At 39.3% G+C, this 23,380-nt stretch overlaps 1 protein-coding gene across 1 annotated transcript in view; it reads left to right on the forward strand.

Moving 5' to 3' along the window:
* Positions 1–23,380, forward strand: part of Las (lipoyl synthase, mitochondrial) — a 144,989-nt gene that overhangs the window by 28,826 nt on the left and 92,783 nt on the right. Inside the window, exon 3 of the mRNA XM_090381046.1 lies at positions 22,772–22,865. Coding sequence (XP_090237172.1) covers positions 22,772–22,865 — 94 coding nt within the window. The remainder of the gene's footprint in view (positions 1–22,771; positions 22,866–23,380) is intronic.

Below are 23,380 nucleotides of genomic sequence, written 5' to 3' on the forward strand. Positions count from 1 at the left end.
CAACATGGTTTTTTAAAGGGAAAATGATGTTTAACAAATCTGATTCGCTATTTTGAAAGGGTCACTCATGAGCTGGATTTAGGGAATAATTTTGACATTGTTTATTTAGATTTCAACAAAGCTTTCAACTCAGTCCCACATGAGCGGTTGGTTTATAAGCTGGAACAGGTTGGAATCACTAGGAAAATCCTTAGATGGATATCAGGATGGCTTCGGGGCAGGAGGCAGAGGGTTGTGATAAATGGCCGTTCCTCAGATTGGGGTGATGTAAGAAGTGGGATTCCCCAAGGATCGGTATTAGGACCACTGTTGTTTTTAATTTTCATAAAAGACATTGATGAAGGGATAGAGGGCAGATGTCTAAATTTGCTGATGATGTTAAAATTGGTAGAGTAGTTAATGATCACTGTCAAGCTGAGCTTCTTCAGAGAGACCTAGATAGACTTCAGGAATGGTCAGAAAAATGGCAGCTATGCTTTAATCCAACAAAGTGTAAGGTATTACACCTGGGGAATCAGTTATCCCAAAATAACTTATTCACTTGGTGGAGTTCAACTAAACCTAGTACTGGAGGAAAGGGACTTGGGTGTTACGATACGGTCAGACATGAAATAAACCATTGTGATTAAGAAATTCTCTGAGCATTGTAAACAGGTTTATGTTAGACCACACTTGGAATACTGTGTTCAAGTATGGAGACTGCACCTAAAGAAGGACATCGAGCTTCTTGAAAGGGTGCAAAGACTGGTAACTCGCCTGGTGAGATCGGCAAAAGGGCGTCCTTATGAAGAAAGACTTCAAATATGTGGGTTGCAGAGTTTGGAAACTAGACACCTTAGAGGAGATTTGATTGAGGTGTTTAAGGCTCTGAGAGGCATCAGTAAAATGAATGAGAACGAAATTTTCAAGATTATAAATGATGCTAGAACTAGGGGGCATAAATTCAAGTTACGGGGGGAAATGTTTAGATTAGACTGCAGGAAGTTTTATTGTAGCCAGCGAGTTATAAATTACTGGAACAAGTTGCCTACATGGGTGGTAGAGGTTGACAGTTTGGGGAAATTCAAAGGTCATCTGGATAGTACATTCAGGTGAGGGAAACACGTAGGATGATAGGTTTAATTTGTTTTCTTTTATTAATTATTAGTGTTTTTTTTTTTTATCATTGTTTTATTCGTTTTTTTTCGGCTGGTGCAGCCTAAGCCATAGGCTTTCTTGCATCATGCGGCCATTACTAATAAAAATAATAATAATAATAAAAAATTACTGTTTGTTTGGATTTTTTACCACCAATATTCATTTTTCACTGTGATTGTTAAGGCTATGATGAGCAGCAGTTGCAGTGTGTCCTTCTGCATGTTTCTTGTATAATTCCTTGGGTTTGGTCCTTGAGGTTGTCACAGACATTCTCTCAGATATGCCAGACAAGCTGTACTTGCTACCTGGGACTCTAAAACGCTGATGGAACTGATATTCGGGTGACACTCAAGTCAAGTGGGCCCAATTTTGGTGAAGTTTGGACGGTCTGTGACAGCCAAATCCTCTGCTTGCACCTTCACGATGGTGGGACTGATAGTAATCCTGGATATAACCTCCATGCACAAGTACATGGTGGGTGACCACCCAGGTGTGAACCGACGTAAGCAGGGGTCGAGGTGTGGTACACACACCACATGGAGGAATGCCGCCCCTCTATGTTACCAGGCAGTACTAGGTGGTAGATGACTCATCAACCGGTGCAATACCACCACTTTGCTTATTGGAGGCTTGAAGTGGTGGAACCCATGTTTAGTCTCTAGAGCTAAATTCCGGTCAACCCTTCCCTATCTCTTCCATCATGCAGTATGATTGATGACTTTTGAGGTTATGATTAACATCGTGGTGACATCCAATATTCCTTACTTTTCGAGGGTACAGCTCTAAAACAGTGTTCGCTTGCCAGCTGCTAGTTAGTACACTGGACTGAATCTATTGGTAACTCTCTAGGAGGCTTCCGGATCAGCTAGTGTATAATCTTGCTACCTCTACTCTGCCAGATAGTGATTGGAGGGAGTCCGAGTAGTGTGTATGCGGGGAGCATTGTCGAGTTCCCGTTATGTCAAGGATCTGGGTATATTCTTACCATGTGTACGCCATATACAAAAATTTCATTACTTCATACAGCATGTCCCACCCACCATTGTCAAACTAATAGAGCAAGCTTATCCGCGAAAAGATCTAAACCTCCCAAGCACTTCTTAATTCATTTCACAAATATACATGGTCTCAATTCTAATCTCAACGATGTCCATTTCCACTTGCAGTCTGCCAAACCCCACGTACTTTTTCTGACAGAATCTTTGTTGTCGGTTGATTCAACTACTGCTCATCTCAGATGCCCAAATTATTCGCTGTATGACTCCTTTTGCCTCAAAGGTGGTACTTGTGCATATGTCCGTTCTGATATTCCCTGTCAGAAACTTGACAATTTGGAATCTCCTGTCTTTGATCTTCTCTGGCTTAAAATCTCTCTACCTGATTGTGTCAAATTCATCTGTTGTCTCTACCGTTCTCCCAACTCCACTAATCACTTGGAGCTCTTTGACTTCCTCTCTTTGCAACTTGACTTTCTCCAGTCCAACTTTCCTAACAGTGAGGTAATTTTCCTTGGTGATTTTAATGTTCACAACTCCAGCTGCCTTCCGTTTTCTAGTCACACCGACCCAGCTGGTCGAGATGCTGAGGCTTTTGCAATTACTAATGACCTTGCACAGATTGTTCATTTACCTACAAGAATACGGACAATCCTAATCATACAGCCAAACATGCTCATCTTTTTCTCACTAACAATCCTTTTAAGTACGTGGTCGGAGTGAGAGGTCCTTTAGGCACTTCAGATCACAACTTGGTGATTGTCTCTTCTCCAATGGAGCCTTTATCTCATGGCTATTCCGAACCTCGTGTTGTTTGGCATTACAAGAATGCAAAATGGAATGACCTGCGAGATTTCTTTTCTTCTTTTAGCACAATGCATTCCACTTTCCATTTTGAGAAACCTTGCCCTGCTCAATCAGCTTCAAATTCTCGAAAATCTGCTACCAATTCCTTAAATACCGATCTCTAGGTAATTTTCCAGTGGTACAAAGACAACTTAGTTGATTTCAACCCTTCTAAAACCCAGTTTTGTCTTAAGTGACACTCCGATTTCTAGGCAAAATGATATATCTCTTTTGGGGATTACCCTGACTTCTAATCTCTCTTGGCACAAGCACATTACAAATATTGCTTCCTCTGCATCTAAAAAACTTGGTTTTCTCTTTCACTCTCGGCATTACTTTTCTTCCAAACAGCTGCTCACTCTGTATAAATTGCAAATCCGCCCTGCCATGGAATATTGTTTCCACATCTGGGGTTGTGTTCCAAAACCTCTCTCGGGCTTCTTGATTCCATTCAGAAGACGGCAGTTAGGTTAATTAATGATTCATCTCTAACAGAGTCTGTCCACTCGCTGTGTCATAGACGTACTGTTTCTGCTGCTTGCCTCTTCTACAGATACTTCCATGGGCAGTGTTCTTCTGAATTGGCTTCTATAATTCCCGCTGTCTCTTTCAAAACAGTCCGAACACGTGCCGCCACCAGCCAACATCCGTTTACTGTCCAACTTCAAACTCACAGAACCAACTTTTCATCTTCCTCGTTTATTCATTCAACTGCTGTTTTCTGGAACAACCATCCTTCATACTTATTTCCTGAAAATTACAGTCTACAGAAGTTCAAGTCCAATGTCAACAAATATCTTTTTTCGTCTTCTCAACCTCTAACCCAAGCACGGTACTAAGTACTATAGGTTCTAATACCTCTCGTGTTTGGGGTTTACATAAAAAATAAAAATAATAGCATCCAAGATTTTGGTGTTCTGGCTCTCAAATTTTGACTGCCTTCCATACACATGACAGTGTAGTGTATTGATAATAATAATTTCTGTTTATACTCTATAGTCACGGATGTCAGAGGAGTTTAAAACTGTTGTCACTTTTTTATTGAAGCAGATAAATCAGTACATGTAACAGTGGACTGTATAGTGGACTTAAACTCATGGTCTGCATATCAGTATCCACATACATTATCCCAGGACCACAGTAAAGAGTATATAGTTCAAAAACACAAAAACACTTTTCTACAAGCAACAAAATTTTGATTTGCTCCTTCATTTAGTGAAAACATATACAGTCAGTCCTCGTATAGTATGATAGTTGTGTTCCTAGAAATCCTCATGCAATGCAAAATCGCGCAATAGAAACAACAGGCCCTATGAGAAAAATAGGGTTAGGTGCCGACCACCCAAGATTGAACACACATTTGTAACCAAAATATTACCAAACACAATAAATTATCGTAATAAAATATGTATTTTATTACGATTATTACATAATAAAATTTTGCTAATGCTTTTGCTTCTATCGTAAGCAGACTTGTTTTTTGTTTGATTTTCTATCGAAACAGATGACAGCCGTTCCATCTCTTCCAATTCTTTGTGTCTTGATCTAATGAATTTTATTTACACTTTAAGTTGTTCCTGCTATGAAAGTTGTTTTTATGCATCTTTCTAATTCTCAGCATTGCCTCATTTAGGCCTGTAGTATGTGCAATATCACATGCTACAGGCCTAAATGAAACGCTTTGAGTGAATCATTTCGCTCAAAGCATTTCACAATTTCATTTTTTTTTCTCTATCGACAGAGGTGGACTGGCCATAAGCCTTACCGGAGAAACTCCGGTGGGCCGGAGGCCAGTGCGATTTTGGCCATAAACCGTAGTATGAGGCCACTACAAATTTTCCCGGGTAAGAATTTTTGACCTAGTCCACCTCTGTTTATCGATATTGCTTTTCTTTTTCTCTCTGAATCTGCAGTGTCTTCACCAGGATGTTTCCTTTTCACACCTTTTAAGTATTTTACTCATTTTTAGGGAATAAAGCACAATTACAAAATGAGGAGGCATGCTTGATACACATAAACAAAGATGCGCGCATGTAGCAACTGATTAAACAACACCGTAAAGGCAGAGATACACTATTAACACCTCACATATTACTAAAGTACATTTCTCAGGGTTACTACCATAAAACAATAAAAACAATTTCCAGTTGCGTTTCTGCTAGTGGAATCTATTATAAACTGGTAGTAAACTTGATATAATTGCATTTGCGATAATACCGATAGCTGGAATTGTGTGGGTTTTTACCTTATTATGGTGAAATGTGTTTCCCCTTCACTGATATAAAAAAAACATAAATACATTTTCATAATCTTCTCTTCATTCCTATCGTGTTGCATTCAGTTGGGGTGATTCTGCGTTCGACTGCCATTTCTTGTAAACACAAAGGCGAATCGTGCATAAGCGAATTCGGTTCGTGTTATACACGATATCGGTCCCCTATTTATAAATCGTGTATGATCGAATTCGTGTAGTGTAAACACGTGTTATACGAGGACTGACTGTATTTAGTAAATATTTTTAACTGGCTCTTGCTGAAGTCCAGTATAAACTACATCCTTTTCCCATGTTTAAAAATAACCTGCATTTAGTAATGAAATTTTTAAAATCTGAAAATTACGTACACTAAATATGAATCATAAGTTCTGTTAAGATGCCTTCCAGAGCTTATGCCTCAATTTAGTGTAATTACAATCAAAACAATCAAATTGATGTGTGGAAATAAAACACTTCACTGAAGGCTGCAGCAATAGAAATATAAAATTTTTGAGGTCTAAAACATTAGCACTTGGATTTTAATTTAAAAACCTTATGTTACAATCTGTTATTCAGATCTTTGTGACAAAGCAACTGAAAAACACTAAAACAGATTTGCATCCTGCGTGCAGTTCTTTAGCATTAGCATTAGTAGAGGCATATATTGCAAGAAAGCAAGCTTATGCAGTATCAGCCAAAAAAAAAAAAAAAAACTTCCACTTCACCCCTCCGTTCGTTCGAAATACCTGTCCAGCTGAGCCTTAGATTTATTTAGGCTATCAACTTCCACAACAAGGGATGGAAGTCTGTTCCACCAACCAACTACCTGCTGGCTAAAGGCAAATTCCCACACATCTATCCTACATCTGTCTTTCCTCAATTTGAATTTATGCCCTCTCAGGTGATTATTCTGAGCAAGAGGCAGAATCTCATCAGCATTGAGCATGCTCAAACCATTCAAGGCTTTATACACCTCTATCAGATCACATCACTGGTGCCTAGTCTCCAGACACTGTAATTTGCAAAACTTAAGCCTTTCTTCGTAAGAGCAACCCTTTGTTCCAATCACTAATCTTGTTGCCCTTCTTTGTACTCGTTCCAGCAGCTCTACATCCTTCTTGAAATGAGGCCTCCAGACCTGTATACGGTACTCAAGGTGTGGCCTGACCATTGCCTTATACAAGGGAATAATCACCTCCTTATCCCTGCTAGAAAATTTCCTGTATAACATTGATAAGACACCATGAGCTACTCTTGCAGCCCGTCTGCACTGCTCAGAGAACTTCATATCTGCCTGCACAATTACCCCCAGGTCCTTTTCATTCTCTACCACTGTCAGTGTAGTACCACAGAGTTGATACGTTGCTCTGTTGGCTTAATGCTTTATTGCTGCCATCCAATTGTAGTACTGGTGACCTGGTTGGATATTCAATTGGTTTTGATTCTGTTTGAATTTTCTGGATATGATCAGTTGAATACCCAGTTTAGTATTAGTATTGACTGTCTGGCTGAAAACAAATTTCTACATCTTTATTCTGAAATTGTCCTTACTCAATTTAAATTTATGCCTCATGCGTGTTATCTGAGCAAGGTGCTGCCATCAACAGTTAGCTTACTCAGCTGTTTAAAGCCTTAAACAGTTCAATCAGATCTCCTCACAGATGCCTACTGTCAGAAGCTATAATTTGTAGGACTAAAGTCTTTCTTGGTAAGAGTCCCCTTTTCTTCCCCTCATTAATCTTGTTGCCTTTTTCTGCACCCATTCCAATAGATCCACATGACTCATTCCTAAAATGATGCATCCATATCTATATGCAGTACTCAAGATATGGCCTAGCCATTTCTTTATACAACAGGATGATCACCTCCTTATCCATATTATCAAAATCTCTGTATATGCTTACTGTAGGATGTGACAATTTATAATCATCCCACGAATTTTTTTTTTTTTTTTTTTTCTGCCACTAAACTCATCAGTTCATTGGACATCCATTTTGGCCTAAACCTTGGTGAATATCTCTTAGTTGACTTCAGTATTATTAGCCACTATCATTACCTCCCTAAACACTTCTCATTTGTTATTTGTATTGTTTAACATTAATCGGTTTCCACCGAAAAGAGTTGAAACAAGTTAGTTAATCTATGCAGCACATTGAATTTCAATATTTCAGTACATCAGCAAAGAGTAATAATTCATGATTTATATGAAAAAAATGAAATGTGTTTATTTCTGATTGCTGGTGCACTGACTGTTTGGCAGGCTTGCAGAATCTATTTCTTCAAACCACTCCATGAACACACTTTTCCAGTTCAGTTCAGTGGTTGCTTTCTTATTCATCCTCTTATTTGCTCCATCTCTACTTTTCAGTTATGTAGTTCCCATGGAGCTTTTGAGGAGATGTCAACAATCTTGGAACCCATCAGGCTATCACCATAGACAAGTATTAGAACTCGTGCATTATTGTGCAAACAGAACTGTGGGTAATGTTCACTTCATTTTGTCTAAAATTTATAGTCACACATCTGTCTTTCAGGACTAGCTGTTCCACTTTAGCCAAATGGCAAGGTCTGTTACTGAGATAGGTCTTCCTTCTCCTGGGTCATTGTACACACAGCTTTGTCCACACTTAAAACTGTCTTTTCCAGTTTTTCAGTCTCATATAATGGGCAATCCTCATATACAGGTTTTATATCCTTATGGATTTGTTTTGCTTCTTTGCCTTGCAAATGAAGGAATTTTATAACAGATTGGACCTCAACCTTCTCCAATATACCACCTCTTTGTGTATTTGTGGCTCTAGTTCAGTAACTAGTGGATCTAGAAAAACAAATAAATATACATTAACTTATGAGACTTAATGTGTATACCTTCTAGGTGAGGATAAATACTCGTTGACTGCCTCTCGTATATATATATAACAAAACTACTGATGGGGTACAACAGCTGAAACTATATATGAAAAGCCAATAGCAGAGAGAGCTAAGAATGAGCCCTACTTATACATTAATACACAAGTTAGGTTATGCATGAACGTACATTTCTGGCATGTTTGATTGTTAAATAATATGCCTAAAACCCTCTTATACTGTACTGAAGTATTTATCAGAATCCCCTTCCCTCCCATGTGCAACATATTCATGACATGTTGATTAACTATGAAGTGAAATCTGTGTAATGGTTAGTTTTTTTGGGGGGGAGGGTAGTTAGAGTAGGCATGTGGGTTAATCTTTTAAAATAGGGGTACTAAATTCTAGAAATATATTCTAAAAAATAGCTGAAAATTTGAAAAGGTTTAGAGCTGCTATTCCGAATTAATTGCAGTGTTTCTTCAGGGAGAGGAATAGGACTATGAATGGCACCTAAAACCACCTTGGCAACTAATAAAACATGCTGAAAATTTGATGCCAGTCCAACTTTTTCTTTTAAGTAATGCTTGGATATGCAAACTAATATAGATTTATGTAGAGAGGAAACTGGATGCTGTCGAATTCGAATTGAGCCTGTACTTTCCTAGGAAATATAGGCATACCTCACTTTAAGGTGCTTCGCTTTACAGCGGTTTCAATTATATTAATGTGTATTATTTTCGGTGCTTGCCTTGCTTGTAAGGGGATTTTCGGCAGTGATGTGCACATCAGCTGAATCGAGCGAGTCGACCGGTGCCATTTTGTTACCCACACTCAGTCTGTTTACATCATTTGTGCACTTCGTGTCTCAGTGTCAAATTCCAGAATTACTCCTCATTGATGCTGTTGCCTTTTAGGAGGTAATTTATAAAGATGATACTTACTTGTGTTATTGTTATTATTAATTACAGTACAATGGCCCCTAAGTGTAGTGTTAGTGAAAAGAAGAATCGCAAGCCTCTTACTTCAAATCAAAAGCTAGAAGTTATTAAGCTTAGTGAGAAAGGCATATCGAGCACTGAGCTAAGCCTTAAGCTAGGTTTGGCACACCAAACAGTTAGTGCAGTAGTGAACTCAAAGGAGAAGTTCTTGAAAGAAATTAAAAGTGCTACTCCAGTGAACACGAAAGTGAGACAACCTTATTGCCGATATGGTGAAAGTTTTAGTGGTCTGAATAGAAGATCAAACAAGCCATAACGTTCCTTTAAGCCAAAGCCTAATCCAGAGCAAGGCTGTAACTCTCTTCAATTCTATGAAGGCTGGGAGAGGCGAGGCAGCTGCAGAAGAAAGGTTTCAAGCTAGCAGAGGTTGGTTCATGAGGTTTAAGGAAAAAGCCATCTCCACAACATAAAAGTGCAAGTTGAAGCAGCTAGTGCTTGATGTAAAAGCTGCAGAAAGTTATCCAGATGAGCTAGCTAAGGTAATTGACGAAGGTGGCTACACCAAGCAGCAGATTTTCAATGTCAGTGAAATGGCCCTATATTGGAAGAAGATGCTGTCTAGGACTTTCATAGCTAGAGAGGAGAAGTCAATGCCTGGCTTCAAAGCTGCAAAGGATAGGCTGACTCTCTTGTTAGGGACTAATGCAGCTGGTGACTGCAAGTTGCAGCCAATGCTCACCTGCCATTCTGAAAATCCTAGGGCCCTCAAGAAATATCAACATTAAAAGGAGTTTGGAAGAAGTTGATTCCCACCCACATGGATGACTTTGAAGGGTTTGAGACTGGTAGAGGAAGTGACTGCAAATGTGGTGGAAATGGCAAGACAACTGGAAGTGTAGTCTGAAGGTGTGGCTGAATTGCTGGCATCTTATGATCAGCCTTTAACGGATGAGGACTTGCTTTTTGTAAATGAGCAAAGAAGGTTACTTCTTCAGATGGAATCTACTCCTGATGAAGATCCACTAAGCATTGCTGAAACGATAATGAAGGATTTAGAACACTACATTGGCTTATTTCATATAGTAGTGGCAGGCTTTGAGAGGATTGACGCCAATTTTGAAAGAAGTTCTACTGTGGGTGAAATACTGTCAAACTGTATAGCATACTACAGAGAAATCCCAATCTTCAACAGCAAGTAGCCCTACCATTAAACAGCTATCAACATCAAGGCAAGACTCTCCACCAGAAAAGAATAAGATTCGTTGAAAGCTCAGATGATGAAACTTCACTATCTCCTTCAGTCTTTCTTCCATAATTACTTCTAAAATATTCATTTGTCAGTAACCATAAGCAAAGGACGAAAATATTTTAAGGTTAGCAATACAGTATTGTAGCATTTTTTAAATTTATTATTTTTACTTTTGCATCGTTTTTTTAGGCCTAGCACTATTGTGCACTTAATAAATCATTATTATTAGCCATACGGTACAAGGAAGTCTGAGGCTTATGCTGCACCAGCCACAAAAAATTTCTGTGGATGGAATTTTTTGTGGCTGGTGGAATCACCAAGAAAGAGAAGAATGATGATATCCAGCTCAGGACCCTGAGTGTGCCAATGATAGTGTAAATATGTTTTTAGACTTTTATATGCACTGGCAAGTGAAAAAAAAAGGCTGTGATTCGCTTTAAGGCAATATTCACTTTACAGTGGTGGTCTGGAACCTAACCTGCCATATTACGGAGGTATACCTGTGTTGTAAACATCCTGAAAATTTGGGGTTGATCTGATTTTTTTTCCTATCAAGTGATGCCCAAACATTCCATTTTTGTGCAGAGGTAACTTTAAATTTTATGGAAAAAAAATTGCCATATTTCTATTTCACTCATTTTAATAAAATTTGGGATGACAAATGGATGGATGGATTGACACAATGAAGACAATAGTGTGGTTTAAACATTATTTTTTGTGAATATGCTTACTAAAAAGGTGACTGAATCAGATAGTCCCCTTATTTGATCAAAGTAAAAGAATCATAGAAAGTACAGCAGAAGTGGCAGTGAGTTGCAGTTATATTTACAATTGAAAGACCATTTGAGCCATAACAGAAAGTAACAAGGAGCTGATTGCTGTAAAATATGTGATAATGATCTTGGAGCATCAGAAAAAACTACCAAGGTAAGGAAGGCTCAGTGATGGGATGAAAAAAGAATGGATTCTGTTTGATATTTCTTAATATCATTATGAGGGAGTACAGGAGAAACTATCAAAATTTGCTGATGATTTGAAGGTAGGAAGAGTGGTTAACAATCAGAATTAGTCCATATTGCTTTAAAATAATAGTAGTGGTAGTAATGGAAAATGATGCAAGAAAGCAAGCTTATGTAGCATCAGACAAAAAAAAAAAAAAAAAATTCCAAGAATTTGTCTAATTCTTCCTTGAATTTATCAAATCATCCACTTCCACAACAACAGATGGATGTCTGCTCCATCCACTGGCTGAGAGGCAAATTTCCTCAACTTGAATTTATGTCCCCTCATATATAGTCTCAGCAAGAGGACGAATGATATTGTTTTTCTTACTCATTCCATCCAAGGCCTTAAACACCTCAGTCAGATCTCCCTGCAAGTGCCATTCTGTTTGCCCTTCCTGCACCCATGCTTCTTGATTAGACCAGGGTTCGAGCCCGTCACCACCAAATACGGAGGATGCGGAAAGGTCAGGGAATGACCACCGCATATTCCCGGAGCAATATGGCCTTCATTGCTAATGCTCCTAAAAAACCAAACAACAACCTCCCTGCACCCATTCCAGCAGGTCTACGTCCTTCCTAAAGTGAAGCTTCCAGACTTGTAAACAGTACTCAAGATGCAGCCTAACCATGGCCTTGTACAAGGGGATAATCACCTCCTTATCCTTGCTAACAAGTTTCTGTTTATCATTGACAAAAACCCCATGAGCTATCCTGGCAGCATGTTTCCACTGCTCAGAGAATTTCAGATGTGAAATTCTCTGAGCCCCCAGATGAGAAATTACCCTGCGCCCAACCAATTAGCAACCAAAGAAAACAGGAAGAGAATAACTGACCTCCTTCACCGAATTGCAGTAAAAGAAGAATCCATCTCAAACTCACTCAGAAAGACACCTCTAACAATCATCACAATTACCAAAGATAACCTCATGAAAGCCATAAATGAACTTCCTAATAAAGTATCTGTTGGTCCTGATAACTTCCCTCTTTTCATGGCAAAAATCAGCAGCCCTTACATTATTGAGGTGTTGCATCACACCTTCAATGAAATCATTCAAAAAGGTACTCTCTCCCCTGTATATGGAACAGCTACATAATCAGGCCCATTCCCAAAATAAAGAAACCAAAAAATGCCAAAGACTATAGACCCATAGCCATAAGTTGCACCATCTTGAAAATTTTTGAAAAGACCCAACACTGCTTCGGGCATCGTCCTCTGCACCTACACTTCGTCTTATCTGGAAGATCAACTGTCACAAATCTCCTTGAGACCCTTTTTCGGAAGCAGAAAGCTCTCAACAATAAGGAACAGCTCGATATTATCTTCCTAGACATATCCGCAGCTTTTGACAATATCTCGATAACAGCTCTGAACAAATTTTATCTTTCTACTTCAAAATACAAGGCAATCTCCTGAAGATTTTATGTAACATTCTGAAGAAAAGATGCCTCGTAATCTGTAATGACGATTTTATTGCCCATTACTCCATTTCACAAGGAGTGCCAAAGGGAGGCATCTCCTCACTTTTATTTGCTGCAGGTCTGGAACCATTTTTTGCATCCCATAAAGACAGCTTTATTACATATGCTGATAACCTGAAATTCTTCATCAAATCTAAAGATCTACAACAAGTTAAACAAACAAATCAACAAACCAATAACACAAAAGAACTGGAGCATTACCTCGACTGTATTGGACTACATTTAAACCCAAGAAAATCTGCCCAGATGACTATTACAAAGAAAAAGCAGGAACAATATCTCTATGCTGGTAAATGGATGCGAAGTTCTAAAGGTTAAATCGCACGTAGACTTTGGCCTAAAATGGGATGACGGACTAACATTCTCCGGGCACTTTGATTACATCAATGCAAAAACACATGCAGTGCTCTGGGCTGCCAAACAGGAGTTAATTGGCATTAGAAACCCAGATCTTGTTAAAAAGTATATCTTGAAATGTATACTTCCCATCCCACTGTATGCTTCACAGATTTGGTCTTCTGCCCCACCGAGCAACCTGAAAGCTTTCCTTAGTATTGAATACTGGCTCTTGAGATGGCTGGACAGGATCTCAAATCACCCATTTACTATCTCTGAGCCATCCTACTTTCCAATCCCAGTATTCCTTCCTGGAAACAGACAATTAACACAAACATTTTCACATTAGCCCAACTGCTAACAGCAAGATTAGACGCTACCAGTACTGACGGCTTATTTCACTTTTGTCAAGAAGCTACCAGGAATGCTGAAACAAGACGTCCTCTTCAAAGCAACTTAAAAAACCTGGACAGCCTAAGTCACTTTTTTTCCAGCAAACACGATAGAACTCTTCAATCAACTAAGAATTGAAGCAGAAAAGCTCTGTAATGAACAAGCTTGTAGATTGAAAGTCTTTGCCAGCTCCTATCGTCTTGTGCAACTGTAGTGCACAGCCACTCGGCTCAAAAACTGCATTTAATTTTGATCTCTTTTAGCTATATATTCTCAGTATTCTAGATGTCCACCTAAGATGTCAAAATTTTAAATATTCTATGATGTCAAAGATGCCAAAATTTTAAAATTTTGAGATCTTTGACGATGAAACCTAACCTCAGAAACGATCCATCACATCACCGCAGGGTGCAATGTTCTATTATAAAATCATAATTACTTATTTATTTCAAAATTCTGTATTCAACCTTTCAGGGTGAACATCCCATGGACTTTGTAACCTTTTGCTCATGGGGTCTGCTTCTCACCTTAGAATGTAACTCACACCCTTCTAGCCAATGGCTGTCCCAGGGGTGTCTCCTCAACAGAGAAATAAACTGATAATAATAATAATAATAATCCAATCTTCCACTCGTCTTCTATTCTAATATCCAGAATAGAAGACGAGTGGAAGAAGGCCCTAACAGAATTCGAAGGAATGGACCCCACAAGAACCCACGTCATACCTAAGCAGAGGCCAAATAAAATCCTGTGGAGAGCAACAGACCACTCAATCGGCAAATAATGCCACATTACCTTAACAACAATGGTGCAATGCTGGAGGCTATCCACACAGCTGTATACTGTGCTGCCATAGCAGCTACTAGGATTAATGGAAAAGAAACAAGACCAGCAGCAGAAGAACCGAAAACAAAAGGAACCGCCAGCTTGGGAAAGAAGATTTCAGCAGAAGATAGAAGAGTTAAGAGTCAAGATAGGTCAGTTGACCGAGTACCAACAGGGTAATAGAAGTAAGAAATTGATTGGAAAGGTGAAGAGCATCCTCAAGATAGACAGCGTCCACAGCAAACATGAAACCAGAAATCAGAGAATAGGAGAATACTTGGACACACTGAAGCAGAAGCTCCTCACACTCAACAAGAGACTACACTGATACAAAGAGAGCTCCCAGAGGAAAATAAACAATTGAATCTTCAATGAGGACCAAAGAGCCTTCCACAGAAAACTGGTGAAGATGAGAAAGCAGGAAACGGACCACCCGAGAAGAAGACGATTGAGGAGTTCTGGAGAAATATCTGGAGCAGTGAAGTGACATAACACATAACAGCAAAGCACCCTGGATAGAAGTAGATCAGAAGAAAACCAAGGACATACAAGAGATGACAGAGTGGGAGATTCGAGAAGAAAAGTAAAACAGTCGATCAGGAACACCCACAACTGGCAAATCCCAGGAATTGATAACATCCACAACTACTAGAACAAGAACTCACCTGTACAGACAAGCACCTAGCAGAGCAGTTCACTCGAATGATAAGGCACCCGGAGACAATCCCAAAGTTTCTCACTGAAGGAGTCAATACCCGAAGCCTAAAGACGAAGATACACGAAACCCGGTGAAATACAGGCCAATCACTTGCCTTCCAATGATGTACAAGATCCTGACCAGCTGCATAACCAAGAAGATTTCAGACCACTTAGAGAGTCAGAACATAATGGCCGAACAGCAGAAAGGATGCAAGGAGCAATTAACCACAGATGCCGCAGTTATGGAGCAAACCTACAAGAAGCACCGCAACCTATACACGGCCTACATCGATTACCGCAAAGCCTTTGACTCCGTACCTCATAGCTGGCTAATAGAGACCCTGAAGATCTACAAGGTCAATCCGATAGTGACAAACTTCCTAGAAGCAACAATGGCGAAATGGAATACCACCATTAAGGTCAAAAACATCATAACCAGTCCAATCCCCATTAGAAGAGGAATCTTTCAGGGAGATGCTCTGAGCCCACTGTGGTTCTGTCTAGCACGCAACCCGCTATCCACCATGCTTAACGGCAGCAAGTATGGATATAGCCTCAAAGAAGGAAGGAAGAACCTGTACACCCTCACCCACCTGATGTACATGGATGACATCAAGCTCTACGCAGCAACCGAGAAGCAACTCCAGCAACTACTCCGGATCACCGAAGAATTCAGCAAGGACATCAGGATGGAATTTGGGCTAGACAAATGCAAGACACACACACTGCACCAGTGAAAATTAGTTGGCTGAAACTACCAGCTGCTGACTGGTAAAGAGATCGAAGTTATGACAGGAGAGACCTACAAATACCTAGGGATGATGCAGGCTCAGCAGTTAGAGCACAAGGAAAAAGTGCCTGACCAAAAAATATCATTAGAAACTCAGAAGTCTGCTGAAAGCAAAATTGAACGGAGGAAACACTGTTAAAGCCATAAACACCTATGCAGCTCCAGTACTAACCAGTACACCTTTGGGGTCATATATTGGACTAACACCGAGCTTGAAGATATCATGCGAAAGACAAGGACAGTGATGACCCAGAGCCACCACCACCACCCAAAGTCAGCAGTGGAGAGACTAACAATAGCTCGGAAAGAGGGAGGAAGGGACCTGATAGAGCAACAGAAAACAGCGATAGTTAACCTGAAGGATTACTTCGAGACAGCACAGCACCACTCCACCAGGCCATAAGGAAGATAGATAAGTGGTATACTGCACTCAACCTAAGCGAGGAACCCCCTCCCGCCCAGACGGTACAAGAAACGAAGTTAGAAAGATGGGCAAAGAAGACACTACAATGGCCTTCATCAAGATCACATCGATAACATTGCTTCCAATGCATGACTCACAAGCGGGATGTTTTCCCCCGAGACAAGGATTCGTGCTGGCCATCCAAGACCAGGTAATCAACACCAGAAACTATAGAAAATATATTGCAAAGGAGCCCGGAATGTCAGATGACATGTGTCGACAATGCCACCTAACCTCAGAAACGATCCATCACATCACCGCAGGGTGCAAGGTGATCACTCAGACTGAGTACAGTCTATGAGTGTACTCAGTCTGGGTGACTCGTATTATCCAGGTAGCCAGGATAATACATCAGAAGCTAGCGAGGAAATACCAGTTGACCAAAGAAAGTGTACCATACTACAAGTACGAACCACAGGCAGTACTAGAGACCCAAACCTACAAGCTGTACTGGGACCACGCCATAATAATGGATAAGACCATCCTGCACAACAGACCAGACATAACCCTCGTGGACAAGATGGAAAAGGCTACCTACCTGATTGACATAGTGGTGCCCAACACTAGCAATGTCCAGAAAACCCATGAGCAAAAAATTAGGAAGTATACGAACCTGAGATATGAAGTCAAGGAGATGTGGCATATGCAAGAAGTATCGACCATCCCGATCATCGTGTCGACCACCGGTATGGTACCAAAGACTCTACATAGCAGCCTAGCAGCAATAGGTCTCCCAGAGAACAGCTCCAAAGAACTCCAGAAAGTCGCAATCCTGAACACCTGTAGGATAGTCAGAGATTTCCTCGACCAACAGTAACACCAGACATTACAACCACCCTGTGTACTTGGTAGCAATACCCGTCTCGGTGTGGAATCCCTCAATCAGGGAGAAATAATATAAGAGCAATAATAATAATAATGAGTTGCCGACAATAACTTCCTCCTGTGGGACCAGCATATTCTACCTTGGAGATTGCTGCTGTGTTGCCTGATTCACAAGTGTGAGGTACTGGCATTGAGTTGGGCAGCTGAGATGTTATTAGTATAATTTAACATTTTTTCCCCTTATTGACAGATCACGTACTGGATATGACATATCCACTCAACTACAGCAATTTCCTGATAAAAAAGCTATATGCATTTGTATGCATATAGCTTTTTATGTGGAACACAATTGTTAATTTTGAATGGGTTTTTGTAATACCTTATGCATATTTTTCTGATTGAAATTGTACATTAATAATATTCTGTTTTTATTTTGATTTTGTTTTCAAAAATAAAATATATTTGAGCATTAATTATGTATTTTTTATTTCAAAAACCAAATAACCACAAACGAATGTGTTCAATAAATATATTGTAAAATAAAAAGTATTCTGTGACTAAACATGTTTGGTATGCCTAGGGCATCTGCTTATTTTTTTTATTGACTCAGATTCATCTAGCATTGCACCAAGTTTTAATATTTGAGATTGGTACACTTCTTTCATTGGGAACAAAGGAAGGACTTGTCAGTTGCGTTAGGATTATCTACTAAGTTGACCTTGGAATACATGCCACATACAAACAATGGCTATAGAAATTGCAGTGACTGGAGACTATGCACCTGCACGGTGATCTGATTGAGGTGTATAAGGCCTTGAATGGGTTGAGCATGCTGAATTCTGATGGGATCCTTCTACTTGTTAAGATTACGAACCTAAGGGGGCATAAATCCAAATTAAGAAAGTACAGATGTAGAATAGATGTGTGGAAATTTGCCTTTAGCTAGCGGATGGTTAATTGCTGGAACAAACTTCCATCTGTCGTGGAAGTTGATAGGTTGAATATATTTAAGGAGGAAGTGGACAGGCATTTGGAGGGAATGGTGTGATTTTTTTTTTTTTTTTTGGCTGATTCTGCATAAGCTCATACACTAGCTTTCTTGCATCACATGCCACTACTACTACTATTTATTCAATGTGGAAGAGACCACATTTGCAATTTTCCCGAAATGGTAACCCCATTAATTCCTATTAATAAGAGAACATAATCTCTGCTCATGTATACCCTACATCCCTCAGAATCACCAATCCCAATGAAGCAGCAAAGCACCCACAGATTAACAGCATTTCTTAGAAGGTGATATATCAGGTTGCGGACAAACTGAATAGGTATTTGCTTCTACATTCATAAGGGAATTTCTTGAGGAATTTTTTAGGGATGGGATGCCATAAGTGAGTTGAGTTCTGCCAGGGAGCTGAATTATTTTGTAATAACTGAGAGGAAAGTGAAGGAGAAAAATGTTTGAAGCTAAACATAAAAAAGGTACCTGGGGTGGATGGTTGATCTATCTGGCTATATTAAAGGAGGCAGCAAAAGAAGTAAGCAAACCTTGAGTCATGATTATGAGAGCATCCCTTAATTCTGGGGATTTCCTGTGGACTGGAGAGTGCAAATGCATCCCCAATTTTCTGACTTGGCGCATTATGGCCTTAGCTGCCAATGCGCCATTAAAAACCAAAAACCAACCAACCAACCGCATCCCCAATTCACAAATGGAGATCAAAGGAGGACATGAGTAATTACAGTTCTGTTAGCTTGAATTCTGTTTCAGGGAAAATAATGGAGTCACTGGTTAAAGAAGTAATGCAGGTTCATTTAGGCAGGAATGTAATTATACTGCAATCACTGTATGGATTTCTTAAGGGGAAACCTTAAGGGGATACCATGATACAGTAACAAAGGAACTGGATGCAAAAAATTGTTTTAACATCATATACTTAGATTTCAGAAAAGCTTTTGATACTGTTGCACATAGAAGACTGCTATTGGAGCAACGTTTCATTAAGGGAAGATTGCTGCTACGGATAGAGGGATGGTTCAGTGGGGGAAGACTTAGAATGGTTATCAATGAGCAGTGCTCTTCTTGGACTAATGTTATTATCAGAATTACCTAGGGTGGTTCAGTGCTGGACCCATTGTTGTTTACTACATTTATTGATGATATTGATAAATGCATATCAGCCTTAATGGACCAGTTTACAGATGATATAAAAGTTGGCAGGATACTTAATCATAGTAATCAGAGTATGCTACTGCAGCAAGATCTAGACAAATTAGGTAGATGAACTGAGAAGTGGCAATTGAAGTTTAGTATTGACAAATGTGAGGTACTTTATATGGGAAGGTATAATCCCAGATTAACATACCAGCTGTGTGGTACCACACTCAGGGCAGTGGAGAATGAAAAGGATCTGGGAGTAAGAGAACTTCATATCTAACTTGTGCAATCAGATATGAAATTCTCTAAGCAGTGCAGACAGGCTGCCAGAACAGCTCATAGGGTTTTGTCAATGATACACAGGAATTTTGCCAACAGGGATAGGGAGATGATTATCTCTTTCTATAAGGCAATGATTAGGGCACATCTTGAATACTGTATACAGGTCTGGTAGCTTCGTTTTAGGTAGGATGTTAATCTGTTAGAATCAATGCAGAAAAAGCACCCTTTTGCTCCACTCATCAATTTTGTGTTGTGTAAGAGGGTACTTGAATATTGAAGGAAGAACTAGGTAAACTGCTAGAGGGGATGGACAAGTGAAATGGAAAGTGTTAGCTTCCCCCCCCCCCCCTTTTTGGCTGATGCTCTATAAATTTGCCTTCTTGCATCATTTGCCAGTACTACTAATAATATATCTCAAAGCCCAATATACAAATTAGCCACGAATCAGCTGCCTTTGACTACCAATCTGCTCAACTTCAGTAAGTGTAGCCACAAAGACTGCAATGATGTAGTAGATGCATGTGATGCAAGAAAGCAAGTGTATGAGCTTATGCAGCATCAGCCAAAAAAAAAAAAAAAAATTACAAAACAATCCCCTCTAAATGTTTGTCCAGTTCCTCCTTAAATTTATTTAACCTATCAACTTCCACAACGACAGATGGAAGTTTGTTCCAGCAATTAACCACCCGCTGGCTAAAGGCAAATTTCTGCGTATCTATTCTACATCTGTCCTTCCTCAATTTCAATTTATGCCCCATTAGATTCGTAATCTGAACAAGTGGAAGAATCCCATCAGAATTCGGTGTGCTCAACCCATTCAAGGCCTTATACACCTCAATCAGATCACCTCGCAGGTGCCTAGTCCCCAGCCGCTGCAATTTGCAGAACTTAAGCCTCTCCTGATAAGAACATCTCTTCATTCCCCTCACCAATCTTGTTGCCCTTCTCTGTACACGCACAAGCAAATTTAGATCCTTCCTAAAATGATGCCTCCAGACCTGCACGCAGTACTCAAGGCGTGACCTGACCATTGCCTTATACAGAGGGACAATCACCTCCTTTTCCTTGCTAGCAAAATTCCTATATATTATTGACAACACCCCATGACCTGCCCTGGCAGCCTGTCTGCATTGCTCAGAAAACTTCATATCCGACTGCACAATTACTCACAGGTGTTTTTCATTTTCTACCACCTTAAGTGTAGTACCACACAGTTGGTATGTTTCTCTGGGGTTACTTCTACCCATATGCAGTACTTTGCATTTGTCAAGGTTAAAATTCAGTTGCCACTTTTCAGCCCATTTGCCCACTTGTCTAGATCCAGTTGGAATAGCATCTTTACTGTCGTTAACAACCCTGCCAACCTTTGTATCATCTGCAAACTTCGATACTTAGCTTGATATACCTTCATCAATATCATTGATAAATATACAAAACAGTGGGCCCAGCACCGAACCCTGTGGGACTCCACTAATAACATTAGTCCACGAAGAGCAGCACCCATTGATTCCCACCCTCTGTTTTCTCCCACTCAACCATCCTTTAATTCATTGTAGCAACTTACCCTTAATACCATTCTGCTCCAATTTGTGCAGTAGTCTTCCAAGCGCAACAGTGTCAAAAACTTTCCTGAAATCCAAGTATATGATATCAAAATTATTTTTTGCATCCAGTTCCTTTGTAACCACATCATAATAACCAATCAAATTTGTCAGACAAGACTTTCCCTTAACAAACCCATGCTGTGTCTGAATTATTGCTGCAGTCTTGTCTAGATGATCCTGCAATGCATCTTTAACAAGTGACTCCGTTATTTTACCTAGAACAGAAGTTAAACTAACTAGTCTGCAATTACTCGTGTCACCCTTCGATTGCCTTTGTGAATTGGGGAAACGTTTGCACACTCCAGTCCATGTGGACCTCCCCTGAGTCCAAGGATGCTCTCATAATTATGGCTAAGGGTTTGCTTACTTCCTTTGCCGCCTCCTTTAATATAACTGGATAGATCCCATCCACCCCAGGTGCCTTTCTTATGTTTAACTTCAACAATTTCTCCTCCACTTTGTTGTCATTTATTACAAAATCATTAAGCACCCTGTTACAATTTGATAACCTTGAGGCATTTTCAAACCTTAATAACTCCTAATGTGTGAATGTAGATGCAAAATACTCATTCAGTTTGTTTGGTATCTGAGCAGGATCATCAACAGTCAAACCATCGATATCAAGTGGACCAATCAGATTCATCCCCTTTCTTTTAGAGTTTATATAAGTAAAGAAATCCTTGGTTTTTCTTAACATCCTTTGCCAAAGATTTCTCGTAATCTGCCTTCGCCTGCCTAACCTCCTTTGTGACTTGATTACAGACTAGCTTATTATATCATAGGCTTCTTTGTCGCCTGATAATTTATATGCATCCCATGCATTTTTCTTCTCTGCCACTAGTCTCATTAGTTCATTTGACAACCATTTAGTAATCAGTAACTAGGCCACAATCTCCTAACCAAGGACTGACATTCCATTTTCAAATTGTCCTGTTGTCAACTATTTGACACTAAATCTAAATTCCTTTAAAATTTAATTGTTTTGTTATTAGCTTTGGTATCAAAAGCTGGATTTATGAGACATAAGGAGCTTATTTTATTTGCTTTTCAAGTTAGTTGAGTTATCCAATTAGACCCATCTGCAAGAATAATTTGAATATTTAATTTATTGATGTCATTATACCTTTGCATTTTCACACAAGTGGTTGGACTAAGGGAAAATATAATTAATACAAATATTAAAATATGCAGTATTCAGTGCGTTTCATACTAATTTCAGTTTATATTGTCTTATTCATTAAAGAACCACAAGTGCTTACATTTAATTTAATTGCATTTCTAATTAATACTAAAGCTCAGTCTTTTACTTCAAGAAAACTGTTAGTAACTCTGTTGTTTTCACTTTCACAACCTCACAGCAAATTTTCCAAGATATTCCAGGTGATAGTAATATTCTCTTAGATGGGTATTGTCATATTTGGAGGTTGTGTAAACAAATTGTGTTAATATAATACAGATGCTGTACTAAATTCATAGTGAAATAATTAATATTTGGAGAATAAATTATTACTGGAATTCTTATCATTTAAGTGTTCTGTAATTTTATTTTTAATTGTCAGTGAGCATCTTCCTACTTCATTGTCCGAACTTAGTATATGGGGGAAAAAGTTTCTTAATTCCATATATACTTTTTTATATCTGTAGGTTACATCTTCCACCATGGCTTAAGAGAGAAATTCCAGTGGGGAAAAATTATCATCGGCTTAAATCAACATTAAGAGAATTGAATTTGCATACTGTAAGTGTTAAAATAAGAATAATTATTTCCATAAATATAATGTTTTTAATATTAGTACATTGAAATTCATAATGATGACTTTGGTAATGAAATATTAAAGATGACCACCTCTTAGTTGAATGATAGCCATGTTTAATGAATTTTTCTATAATTTTTATCTGCCTATTTATTTATACATTTATACTCAGTAATGGTTACCAGTTTGAGTAAAGGCCATCTGGGGCTTAGAGGAGAACAGGTATTCTGTGTGTTATCAGACAGTCAGTCTAAAACACTAATGGATACAGTATCTTTCTATTACAGGAGATTTAGGAGAAGTCCGGTTGGCCTGCCTCCCTAAAATCCACTCATGCAGACCTTCTCGATGGTAAGCCCTGTTACGTCACTTAGGTGGCAACGAACGTGTAGAGTGGTTCTCTTCGAGACACCTGGTCAGCGTGAAGAGGAAAAGACCAAACCCGACAGCACAACAAAACAAATGTCCCTCAGTCCCCAGCGTCTCTCACTCCCTTCTT

Source organism: Mastigoproctus giganteus, chromosome 9 (genome assembly GCF_048544385.1).
Source record: "Mastigoproctus giganteus isolate SK-2022 chromosome 9, ASM4854438v1, whole genome shotgun sequence".
Classification (NCBI taxonomy): Eukaryota; Metazoa; Arthropoda; class Arachnida; order Uropygi; family Thelyphonidae; genus Mastigoproctus; species Mastigoproctus giganteus.